The sequence below is a fragment of the Aulostomus chinensis genome, chromosome 23, assembly GCF_037954235.1.
Source record: "Aulostomus chinensis isolate RoL2024-O1b breed Wild chromosome 23, RoL_Achi_v1.0, whole genome shotgun sequence".
In the NCBI taxonomy this organism is placed as follows: Eukaryota; Metazoa; Chordata; class Actinopteri; order Syngnathiformes; family Aulostomidae; genus Aulostomus; species Aulostomus chinensis.
The window spans coordinates 5018720-5031786 of record NC_141342.1 but is presented as its reverse complement, the minus strand read 5'-3'; the positions used below and the strand labels follow the sequence as shown (position 1 = coordinate 5031786).

General features: G+C 50.7%; 1 protein-coding gene across 2 annotated transcripts; it reads right to left on the bottom strand.

Moving 5' to 3' along the window:
- Positions 1 to 146: 146 nt before the first annotated feature.
- Positions 147 to 12620, bottom strand: hs3st3l (heparan sulfate (glucosamine) 3-O-sulfotransferase 3-like). Of its 2 annotated transcripts, none has more exons than XM_086196260.1 (4): positions 12303 to 12620; positions 11586 to 12211; positions 2006 to 2235; positions 147 to 1400 (listed from the first exon to the last, which is right to left on the bottom strand). In XM_086196260.1, exons 2-4 carry the CDS (start codon positions 12065 to 12067, stop codon positions 1012 to 1014), a joined length of 1101 nt encoding a protein of 366 aa, XP_086052386.1. In that variant the 5' UTR covers positions 12068 to 12211; positions 12303 to 12620; the 3' UTR covers positions 147 to 1011. The 2 variants fall into 2 exon arrangements, with proteins under 2 accessions (XP_086052386.1, XP_086052387.1); XM_086196261.1 differs by having other exon boundaries at positions 12307 to 12620.
- Positions 12621 to 13067: the final 447 nt, after the last annotated feature.

Here is a 13067-nt window from a genome sequence, read left to right as displayed (position 1 = left end):
TGACCTGAGTTGAGTACATGGTGATTGGATGGGAGGAAACACACCTGAATGTACCTGTTGAAACAGTGCATGCTAACATTTTCAGGAGGGACGTGTCCCTGATGGCAGCCAGCAACACCCCTAAGATGAGCGAGGAGCACTCGATGAACTGCTTCGTTTCTTTGCTTGAAAATAGTTTTATTTTTTATGCTTTCAAACCAGTGCAAATACATGCAAACTGAAAACAGCCCACGCTGTAAGCAGGCCTCACTGTTCCAACGCCGGGACGCTGCCCGCGTCTCATCCAAAGGAACACCCACAAACGCCCAAGGATGAGCTCACCGCTTCTTCCTGGTCGCTCCGTTCACTGCACGGCGTAGAGGCGTTTCTCAGTGGGATGCTAACCCAAGCCTAGCAAAGATACAGCATGTGCCTGTAGGTGAAGAGGCAAGCGACGCACACTTCCATCCGTCCGTCCACATTCATTATTCACGAATACAAAACCACTCAGTCACAACTGAGCTGACATGAAGAGTCTCTCGCTCAGCAGGAAAGATTCATCCAGGCTTGGCGGGGACAGCACGTGGAGGACGATGTGCATTGATGCCCTGCATTTATTAACCACTGAGAGTGAAGAACAAACAAAAATGGAGGTTATGGAAAGTGAGGAATGTAAAAATGCACCTGTGCTGCGTACGTGGTGCCACTACAGCCTATCAACTACAGCGTCAGGATTAAACTGCAGACCAGAGACACTAGAAGCTACACTGTCACAGCGCCACTTTCACAGGTGTAACCGATGGCAACCACGTCTTGGTGACCAACCGCCTGTGGTGGGAGAATGTCGCCCACCCCATCAGAGAGAAGAGAGCTGTATTACACTGTCAGCACCTTTGCTGCTGCCACAAACACGATCACGATTGACAGGTGAACACTGGGTTGAATCATCAACTCTGATGACTCAGTCTGATGAGTTTTTGCGCCCTGAAGCTGCTAACAGAAGCCACACGTTGCTAGCAGGCTCCCCGGTCCTCACTGCCATCCAAAGTCCTGGCCCGCCATCTGATAGAAGCGCTGGTTGTGGGGCTTGTAGAATTCCCTCAGTTTCTGCATCACGTGCGGGTCGATCGAGGCGTGCGTCCTGCCTTTCGTCTTCCCCAGGCAGTGAGGTTTACTGCTGCCCTCCGGCTTCTTCAGGCACGGGAAGCCTTTTGTTTTATTGAAATAGAAGTGCTTGTCTGTGACAATCCTCTGGAGGCCCAGAAAGTCCTGGACTTTCCCCAGTTCTCCTGCCGGGTCGGAGATGAGCCTCTCCCCACTCACAAGGTGGACTTGACTCCTTGGGAACCAGGCCAGCCAGCGCTCCAGGTGCTGGGCGTACAGGCCGATCCACAGTGGGCTCCACAGAGAGTCGATCTGACCTGGAGATGAAGAACGGGTACAGTGTTCAGTGTTAGCATGGTCACTGGGATAGCTAGTCCTGTTTCCTAGGGACTAACAGATCATAGGCCTTCATATAGGCCCTCCTTCCTGCTTGGAGCAGGTCCTGGACCAGGTTTAAGAACCCCTCTGTCCCTGCTCCCCCATGTGGATTCATTCTGCAAGAAGAAGACTGCAAGAACTGTGACTATTTCAGTAGATTACCGGCGCTGAGACGAAGAATAAGCTGAGACGAAGGCTGGAAACAGGGTAAAGTGTGTGTGTGTGTGTGTGTGTGTGTGTGTGTGTGGTTAATGAGGCATCATGGAGTTCTTCAGGATGATGGATTTCTGCAGGTCATCATCAAAAGTAGGTGGCATTGTCATGTTGTATTTTGATCTGCGGCAACTCAAAGCTACAAGTTCTGCAGCACTTTAATGGCACTGAAGTGTAAACGTAGCTGCTAGCAGCCGAAGCTAACGTTGGGTTATTAGCACACTGCAGCAATGGTGCAGGATTTTAACGTCGCATTTCATCTTAGAGATGAGGAAACCAGAGCTTCAGCATTTAGAACCTATTGTTCCATGTGTGGAACCCAGGCGTGTACCTGAGGTGTGGTTCTTGAAGGCGAGGCGCTCAAAGGGGGGGATGTCGGGCGCCTTCGAGATGATCTGTGTGTAGTCAGAGATGGCTCGGGTCACCGGGTCACGGACAACCACGATCAGCTTTACGTCCTGGGACATAGCGTGGACCCGCGCTGGCGTTTCTACGGTGACGAAGTAACGAGGCGTCTTCTCCATGACGATCTGGCCGTCCAGGGCTTTGGGCATCATACTTCTGGAAGAACAGATCACACATGGTGAGGTGGAGGAGACGCTCACGCCATTTCACTTCTGTCTTTAACAGACGAATAACAGAGAGAGTAAACATACTTGTCGACCTGCTAGAGCCGTTTCTCCTGATATGTTGGCACCCGTTTCTGACAGGCTGGCCGTTATCAAGAGACACACAGATGGATGACAACATAAACAGAACGCGCTCTCCTTTCTCTCTCGCTCTCTCTCTGTCTTTCTTCTTACCTCTACTTCTGCACAAGGAGGCCGGCAGATGGGACTCATTTAGAAATTAATGACTTAAGAGGACCCACAGGACCAGCTGGGGACTCAGGGGCATCTGCCAACACACCTGCCACACACCTGACTGACCAACCAAACACACACACAAACAAACACACACACACACACTTTAAAAGGTCTGTTGAAAATCCACTGCACCACCTTTTAACCCTAACCTAAAACCAAACCCAGAAACCAAGACTTGACCTTTAAACAGCCCTTTGACGATGTGAGGCCTGACCAAAATGTCCTCACTCTGTTGGTTAAATGTGTATTCTGTTCCACGCAGTGTAGCGAGAACGCACACATGCACGCACAGCCACTGAATCTGAATCAGCCCTCCTTGTCGTAGGAGCTTTGAGATGTTACACTAATAAACTCGCATGTTTGAACCACAACCAACTGGGAAGCGTTTTTACTAAATGCTGCGTTGGCTGCATTCACCTTGTAGGCGAAGGCAGGAGACGCCGCTGGAATTCATCGAATCGTCCACTGAGCAGCAAGTCTGCAGGGTCCCGTCATGCTGTTGACTGACAGCGAACAAGCAAAAACACACACTTGGCGTTGGATGAGCAGGTTGAGAGTTCAAGTCCTGCTTTGTTCTTTGTGACTCCAGAAGGAGCAGCCATGTGTACTAACACTAATAAAAGCTGCAGCAACACAACAACACAACTGCCCAAAAAGGTCAGTTCATAACTCTCCAGCACATTCAGCACAGTGGGTTCTGTCGGTGCTGATGTTCCATCATGAATGAGGTTCTGTTGTTCTTTCATGAATTCATCGCAAAACTGCAAGAGCCGATCAGAAAGGTTCCAAACGAACGGAGTGGACGGGACGCTCTGTCTGTCCTCCGTATCGGCTGATGTATCAGATGCACTTGCAACACTAGATCCTGTCAATACCACCACCCCCCCAAAACGGTCCGCTTTTATGAATCTCACACACACACACACACACACACACACACACACACACCCTCTCCCATGTGATCAGTGTGAGGCAGCGCTTACCACCACTTAGCCTGCAGACTTCCTTTGTAACTCCAATACTCTGAGCAGGAGGAGCCACACAGTCTGTAACACACACACACACACACACACACACACACACACACACACACACACAGATATAGATATTCCACACAAGGCATGCACACTGGAGTACTCGCACACCAACAAACACACACAAACCCACAGAGTCACACACTGCAAAACACAAACATACACTCATTATTCAGTCAGTCCAGCGTTTTGCTATCAAGCCTCTGGCCTCCCAGTGGAGATGTTTTCCCAGTCTAACACACACACACACACACACACACACACACACACACTCACACACACATTTTATAAGAAATCCAAAAGACACATAAAACACCTCTCTGCATCCATAAAAGTTGGGTGTGGCAGACTTTCCTTTTGTGTGTGTGTGTGTGTGTGAGTGTGTGTGTGTGTGTGTGTGTGTGAGCATTTGCCAGCCTGGGTGACGGATGAAGGAGTGATGGGAGTGGATGCTAACACTCCTCCATTAGCGATCCGTCCGTGAGGAGCTCCAGAGTCGAGAGCTCCTGGAACAAAGAGCCAACGAGAGCCCCTGAGAGCCTCGTCAAAGGAAAGGTCTCCTTTAAACATGTGACATCTGCACAGACGCACTAATGGACCGATGCTTTTCTAATAACTAAACACATGTGGCTCGCAACATGATGTCATACTGGGGCAGGCTTTCACTTGATCACCGGCTGACTGGAGAGCAGATTTGTAGCTTCGGAGAGAGAAAAGAAGCTACTGCAGGTTTGATGTAGAGTTTCAATAATCCCCCGTGATACTTTCATCCAGGAAACCTAATGAGAAATGCAAAAACTCAAATGAAGACATTTAATCCGTGAATCGCAGTGTCAGGCTGCTTAGCAATGTTAGCGTGACGAGCATGCGTGATGCAGGACGCATCTCCACCCATCAGTCCTGCGCCACGCAGGCTGTGACCTGGAGTGATGGACTTAAATTCACCTCCCTCCTCAGCCCCTTTTTCTGCTTCCCTCCTTTTTTTCCAGTGTGTTTTGTTCCTCCTCAACTTCCTTGTCCTCCCCCTGAGAATCCTCAGTCTCATCAAAGTTTAGTTCCCAGTGGCTTGGTTGTTTTGGGTTGATACCAAAGGTTCAGCTGAGCTGCTCCTGTGCTGCCCCGTCCTGCACCGCCGTGACGTTTATGAATCACATTCAGTCACTCAGTTGCTTCATCTGTGCGCATCATCAGGAAAACACATGACATATATGATTTGTGAGCTTTTAGAAAAGTTTGGGAAATAAAGAAAAATGTTACTTTTTTCAAAATCCATTCCCTCCTTCCTAGCCTGAAGCTATGAATGTCTCCAAACTCCAGAACCGCTACTGAAAATTTCACAGTTTATCATTAAAAACCCTTGTTTTGTTGCCAGAAACGCGGCTGTGAACGCGCCAACATTTGGATGAAAGCACCCAGATTTGTGGCCAAGAACAAGGCTGCAGATGTTTCATTAAAAATACCCGGTTCTGTTGCCGGTAGTACAGTTGCACGTGAACGCCACGACGTCTTGGAACTAACACTTGATTTTGTCACCAGAAACTAGACTGGGAATGTAAGATTTTACAAAAAAAAAAAACAACACAAAATGTCTGCGATCGTCCCAACGACTCCCTCCTGTGGCTCGGGGCTTGTGGGATGTACAGGAACTGACATCACCTCGTTTTGGTTGCTATGAGTCAGCTGGTGACGGTTGTCAGTCTTCTGGGTCGCGGTGCCTCAGGAGTGCTGCGTCGTGGTCAAGTCCCGCGGGTGTGAGTGGAGCGAGCGATGCTAACAGGCTGGTTGTGACATCTTTTCTTCTGAAGTTCTGAAAGCAGAGACTCACCTGAGGTGAATTCCTACGAACGGCTGGACGAGGCCAGTGAGGGGCTCTGTGGCGGCCCGGCAGCGTTGACCTCTGACAGAGGCACAGCAGAACCAGCTGGTGACACTGAAAGCCCTCACAAAAAAACAGCTGAATTAATTGGCAGTTTACACGTCCTGATTTAGCAACATCCGTACGCTGCTCATTGGCCATTGAGAGTGAGATCAAACATCCAGCGTGATGAACACCGGGATTATCCTGCAGATTATCATAAGCCTCTGTTTGCCTTTGAGGAACATCTCTTTTGTCATCCATTTCCCAATATTTCATGCAGCCTCCCTGGTGACCGGCCCAGGCCACTGGCTATTGATCCTGTGGGGGTCTCAGGGCACCCGTGCACAGGCCGGATGGTCCAGAGGAGCGGCGGCGGGTTGAGCTGAGTGATGCAAGCAGGTCTGAATGTGAGGGGACGGCCGGAGAATAATGAAGCAGCACTGGGCCTCAGCTGGAACCACGAGTGGCAGGTGGAGACTGGGAGAGCCAGGACCCTCTGGAGCCCCATCAGTAGCATGCTGCGTCATGTAGCATGTGTGTGTGTCTGTGTGTGTGTGTGTGTGTGTGAGAGAGAGAGAGAGAGTGTGATGTGAAGCAATTGCAGCATTCATCACATGTACAGCAGGAAAACTGCAGCGAGGGATCAGGAGGATTTGAGGAGTGCTGGATCAAATATGTAAAATCTGGACTGTTTATCTTTGATGTTTGATCCAAGACAGAAACCATCAAAGAGCCCGGTATTGACTGGGTTCATTATACACACCTGGCTGCTTATTTATGAGTCAAATACAAAGATGAGAGTGTGTGTGTGTGTGTGTGTGTGTGTGTGTGTGTGTGTGTGTGTGTGTGTGTGTGTGTGTGTGTGTGTGTGTGTGTGGTTGCATGCTTAAGTGTGTTATCGGGGGACCGCTCATCCATTTCCTCTGTATGGGGGACCATTAAGGGGTCGGTCTATTATGGTTGTGCCCTGTCCACTTCCAGGAGACATCCATCATGGAGGTGCCCAGGACTCCCCCGTTTGAGCTTCTCAAGTCCCACGGGACGTCCTTAATGAGAGGCTGATGGCCCCACCCGTCTGGGCCGTATGGTGATCACCTCCAGTACAGTACTGGGATGGGACACCTGAACCCCACGCCGCAAACACAACCACAGCAAACACACTTTGGCAACATTTTAAAAATTGCTAGCATATTTTAAATGCTCCTGATCAATCAACCCCCCCCCCCCCCTCCCCCCCAGATCAACAAATCTGATGCGCCGTAACTCCGCCCTCGTTACCTCCGACTGAATCCTGCCCTGCATCAAATGTTTTGGCAGCCATTCTTCTGTTATTTGCATGGCAGTTATAAACCGTTGCACAAACACACAAACACAAGCAGTGCCATGTGCTGCGTGGCTGCGGGACAAAGCCGCCGATGTATGGGTATGAATAAAGGCCCCCTTAACGCGCTCAGGACGGGTGCAGATGAACCTGCGCCACTGCAGCTGCTGGTGGAGTCATTCCCTCCCTCCCATCTCGCCGCTGACGTCCTCAGAGGGACACGAGCTCTGGTCGCTGGGGACAAACTGCAGCATCGGACTTTCAACGCTCCTGTGTGTGTGTGTGTGTGTGTGTGTGCTCTGTACATTGAGGAGGAGGTAAAACCCAGTAATGTTATGATGCCGCTGTACATCACTCGATGACCACACCGCCATTTTGCTGCTCCGCCTCCTGCTGGCTGGCGTGACGACTTTGACTAAAATTCAGCTTGTGGATGTCGACAGGGACTCTCGCCGGCGACGTGGCCACGTGATGTTACTACACCCTTCTCCTCTCTGGTCAGGTATCAAACATGGCCGCCACACCACAGTAACCTAGTTTAATGAAACCTCACGGTCTTCACAGTGACCCGTTGCCAAGTTCTGAAGGGGGTTCTGACCAAATTTAAGATGGACCTGGGTGACCCACTAGGGGGAGGACTTCAAAGTGAGGTCAAAAAGAATGTAATTTCCTGTTGCCACCAGGTGGCGTTTTGACTGATCTCAAAACTGGTTCTCCCTTGGCTCGTTACACACGCTTCGTTTGACGAACCGAAAACCAAAGAAGGGACCCTTGACGGATATCAAACCACCCTCCCTCATGAGTTCCAGTGGGAACGCAGACAAGTGGGCTGAGATGATCTGGATAAAATAATCAGGGTTTAGCCGAGGGATCAGGAGCTCAGAGAGAATCTGGTAGGAACACGGAACTGTTTCCCATCTTCAATCCCCCCCCCCCCCCCAAAAAAAAACAGGGAGGAGACGGAAACAACAGTTAGTTAATGCTCGGCTCCATTTCTCCATCTATCTTTCAACACTGCAGAAACCCAATCATAGCTAACGGTTAACTCAGCATTAACTAACAACCAGTAATGTACCCGTATGGTAAGTTACAACCAGAAAAAATAAAAGTGTGCTGAGACACAGGAAGGTGTTCACCTCTGCAGTGAGAGCTCTGCCAGTAACTCAGTCAATAACATATCGATAAATCTTATTGTACCTCGAGAACAAAATACATCCAGCCTCGCTGTCTGGAGGACACAACTGTCTCCAGACGGACAGAATCTTAACTCAGCCTTCACACACACACACACGCACGCACACGCACGCCCAGCTCAGATGACGTTCCCCAGGGTGAAGCAAAGGTCAGCTGAGATGTGCGAGGTTGCAGTAACACTGCTCACCCTTTGACCTCCAGCTCAGCCGAGCCTTATCGCTCCTCCCTCCATTTATCTCTCCTTCCTCTCTTTCACCGTTCACGTCCCACCATCCTTCAGCCAGAGAGCATCACGGGCAAGATGGGAATTTTCAGCGGAGCGATTTAACCGGACGCCTCCGAAGCGTAAGCGAGAGAGAGAGAGAGAGAGAGAGCGAGAGAGCTGTAACTCGACCCCAGTGTGCCGAGGTGGAGAGATTATGCCAATGTGGGATAAAGCTTCCTGCTAATTGTAACAGAAGCTGGCTGACCAACGCTAACCACTCTGCTGCTGGAGTCAACCCAAGGTCACAGCCAGGAGATAGAAGTATTGATCCCTGAAAACACGCTGGGCAGGAAACTTCCAGTCCATCTCTGGGCTCATCGCAGCGCCACTCCAGATCCAATCTCCTCTCCAAACGCCATTAGTGCATCTTTGTCAGGGGCTCTGATCTCAATTGCCCTGTTGAAGCTAAATGTTATTTTACTGTCATACCCGGGGGGGGGGTACAGGATATCTCAGCATCCATTTGCTTCTCCGTGACAGAAAGAAGCACCTATACAGGAAATGGGATGTCGGCTCCACGGCTGACCTCCATTTGCCCTTCTGTTATGAAAGCGTAGGAGCGGTCGGAGGTGATTCCGACATCCATCCAGGGACAGGGGAGAGGCGGCCATCTTTGTGATGCGCCTCTGTCGTCATCGACGTCTCTGCCTGAGCACGACTACGTCTGTCTCGTGCAAAGGTAACACAGTAAAACATACTGGACAGCTGATTGAGCGCTCACACTTTTTCCTTCAACAGTCACTGACTCTAAGGTGACACACATTACTGATTGAGTTGTATTTTCAAATTAAATTTTTGATCTCGATGCTGTCACCAGTGAATCCACGTTGGAGCAGCAACATCAGTCCTCTGTCGTCACGCTGACATGGAACATGTTCAAATACCTAAAGACATTAATAATAATAATGATAATAATAATAATAATGACAAAACCAGACTGACGTGTGTCCACTCTGACCTCCTCCTCTTTTTATGGGCACATGAAATTGAAGAGATAACGACAGAAGTAAAACAGGCCTCATAAGTACCAGCGCCACACCAACATCCATGTACTAAAAATACCGTGTAGCACCAACATGCCACCAAACTCACCAATGCACGCCAACAAAGATGACGAGGCGCCTGCTTCCTTTCTTTTCAGAGCGAACTTCCTCATTGAGACGCTTGAGAGCGCCTCCGCCTCCCTCATGAAGAATTCCAGAATAAATGAACATGCAAATATTTCTTCTGTTTGTGACCTGAAACCTTCACGGTTCCTCATCATGTTTGTGTCTGTTGAACTCTGGAGCAACATCCAATATTCTGATATTATCTGACGTGATATTTACGTTTCACTCTTGCTGCAACACACATGAACACAAAGTGGGTCGAAAACATTTGTCTTCATCTCTGAAACCTTCAGAAAAGCTCATTGAAACCTCATCATGTGGTGGAGGAGTCAAGACAGACGCTGTCGGTTTGTCCCCAGAGGCTCCGGGTTCTGGTGAGACCAGAGAACCACTGGAACCAAGCGTTGCTGAGCCTGAGCCGTTCCTTCCATTCGGGAGGAGGGACGATGGTCAGAACGCAGCAGGTCATGTGCAGAGGAAGTCCACTGAGGACAGAGTCGCTTGAGCTTTGATTTTATCTTTGTTGCCGGGCAGATTAACATCCGCCGACGTTTTAAGGTTATGAGAACAGAGTCTGCTGTCATAGGATAAGAGGAAACAGGAGGTGACCTCTCGCCAGCGTTCACACCTGCCAGACACCAACGCTTCTGAACAGAAGACATAGCAACTTATTGCCTCGGTGCAGAAGCAGGAAGTCCAACACCAGAAGTTCATCAGACGCCAACAGCGTCTCCAACTTAAGGGCACTCAACCGCAGAGTTCAAACCAGAACAACAATGTTGTACCAAATGTTCCATTACAATCACAATCAGCAAAAACCATGCTGATTCTCTGCTTCATATCAGACTGAAACTGATAGGTTTAAAAAAAGGACAAATATCTGCGTACGCCGATGTGATGGTGCGTCGCTCGTGGCAACAGCATTCAGGCTGCACATCCACCAACGACACGGTGAAGCTCCAACTTTCAGCTGTGGGAGCAAGAAGAGCAACTTTATTTTCCTAATCTGAGGGGAGAACCAGCAGATCCTCTCAGTGACACCGGCAGACTTTGCTTCCTTTTGTCAATGAGTCAGTAAATAAGGGGGCGATTCTCCTTTGTGCGTCTGGTTGCTATGAAGCGGTGTGAACACATCATTAACTCCCCGTGTTAACTGACCTGGGGTCAGAGGTCAATTGACAGAGCTGACAGTGATGTCAAGTAGCTCGACTTGCCAGGAGCCCCATCTGGCCTGAGAGGGAGACGTGACAATCTGGTGTCACACTCCCATCACCTGGTATGACACACACACACACACACGCACATGCACACGCACACGCACGCACACACACACACACACACACGCACACACACACACACACACACACACACACACACACACACCAACACCCTCACACACTAACACCCTGTCAGGAGAGGGTGCAGTGGCTTTGTCAGTGCCTCCAGATCATTTTCTGGCCCCGTTTACGTCCCCGAGCTGTGGTTGGTGGTCACATCAGCGTCACCCAGTACCTATCAATGGCACGTTAGCGCCGTCAGAGGCTTCGGTGATGCCAAACAGGCACCCAGCATCCCACCGCGCCACCTCTGAGTCCTGGTAATAGACTGTAAACTGGTGCGTAGGCCAGATTTGGATGCATTTTTAATCCATCATATCAGGAGCCTGCTGGTGGGTCCGTAGGTGCATCAGTTTACAAAACACAAAGCAGAAATAAAGCAGGAAGCAGCACAGACCTATGAGTCCTCTCAGCTGAGGAGAGCCTGGCCCCCAACCAGGTGGAGCGACTCCACCCCTGAATCTCCTTCACATGTTTCTGAGAATTTGAAGTTTTTATGGAACAGGCTGAGAACAGAGCCACATGACAACAGTAACATCTGGCTCCGGCTCCAGAGATGATTACTCTGCAGCTCTGGGAGGACTCATCCTGGGAGGCCCACTGTACACACACGCACGCACACAGACACACATGCATAACAACAAGCAAAGCACACATAACACAGATTGGCGGAGCCAGATGGCGGACTGCCTTTGAGTGTCACCTAAACCACGGCGGAATCGCTGCGGACGTGTTTGGGTATGCAAACAACACGCGGAGGAGGAAGCTCGAGGCTCCTAATTGGCTCTACGGGAATGAAAGAAAACTACACACACACACACACACACACACACACACACACACACACACACACACACACACACACACACACACACACACACATACACACAGTGTAAGTTAATGAAAGTTATTTCATGAAGCTCCTACCTGTACCAGTCCAGCCCGCGCGCGTAATGCCGGTCAAAGAAGTGCGGCTCGGACCCCAGAGCCCGGATGTCCGGGTGGAGCCGGAGAAACTCCAGCAGGGCCCTGGTGCCTCCCTTTTTAACCCCTATGATGAGAGCCTGGGGTAACCTCCGGGTGGCTGTCCATTCTTTCCCCGAGCTGTTGGCCTCCAGCCCGGGGAGAGCGCTGAGCGCGCCAACCGGCTCCACCCGGGTACCGTTCCTCTCCAGCGACCATCCTGACACCAGGACCTCCTGCGTTGGAGTCTTGATGTCGGAGTTGTCCGTCAGCACCGACTCGCAGCACCCGGTGAGGAGATAAACTAAGGAGAAGCAGAGGATGCTGAGGGAGGACGCGAGGGTGAGCCGGTGGAAGAGCCGCCGCAGGTCCGCGCTCGGAGGCTGCTGCTGCTGCTGCTGGTGGTGGTGGTGGTGGTGGTGGTGGTGGTGGTGAAAAGCTGCCATCCCTCAGAGGTCCATGAGAGATAAGGGGCCATTCTACCGCGAGTTCAGCTCACATCCCGTCATACTAACTCCGGGAGTCTCAGTGCGCGCGGCTGTCCTCGTCCTCACTCATGTTGCGCGTCTGGTGCGCATTGATTCCCCCCCCTCAAAAAAAAAAAAAAAAACAGCCAACCAAATCACAGCAACTTGGTTTAATTTTTTGCGTGACATCCAGGATATGAACCCACTTACTCACCCACCCTGGCACCGGCGGGCTGAGGGATAAACCTTCCACATCCAAGCCGAGCTGCGGGTCTGTTTCCACTCCACGGGATTACTGTGCGTCCTGCGCCATGGCTTATCTCGAGGGGATTCTCTCTCTCTCTCTCTCTCTCTCTCTCTCTCTCTCTCTCTCTCTCTCTCTCTCTCTCTCTTTCTCTCTCTCTCCCTTTGATTGGAGTGTCACGATGCTCCGAGACGCGTCTAATTCCAGCGGTATTTATTGATACGCTCATCCAGCGCGACTCACTGACTCAGGTGCAACTTTCTGGCAGAAGCAGTGCAGGCAGCACCAACGACTCCACCAGCAGGGGAACATGTGGGTCACTGGCGCTATTTGGATCTGCCTCGATCTGCGCTCTAAGACTGATTACATAATTGGCTCAGACGGTAGACGGAGCAGCTGCCAGCGCGCGGCTGATCGCGACCCGCAGGACGAACCCGCATCCAGGCGTCAGCTGGATTCCTCCAGGAGGAGAGCGATCTGGGACACGTGACAAAGAATGTGAATGAAAGTCATGATTCAAAGTATCACAAGTTGTGGGGGTGGGGTGCGGGCCGGAGGTGGTGTGTGTGTGTGTGTGTGTGTGTGGGGGGGGGGGGGTGGGGGTTATAGTTAGGGAGCTCTGCAATGTTGGCTTTTATTATTGCAGAGTACAGAGCTGCAAATAATAGCTCATAGGAGACTCATTAGTCCCCCCTCCCTAACAACGACGCGTGCACAACCCCACCCCCACCCCCA

Bases quoted from the DNA above. Each gene is read 5' to 3' on its own strand.
- hs3st3l (XM_086196260.1), bottom strand. From the start codon at position 12,067: ATGGCAGCTTTTCACCACCACCACCACCACCACCACCACCACCACCAG. The intron at 2,236-11,585 runs GTAGGAGCTTCA...CTGTTCTTCCAG, and splicing joins CGCGGGCTGGACTGGTACAG to AAGTATGATGCCCAAAGCCC. The intron at 1,401-2,005 runs GTACACGCCTGG...CTTCATCTCCAG, and splicing joins CTTCAAGAACCACACCTCAG to GTCAGATCGACTCTCTGTGG.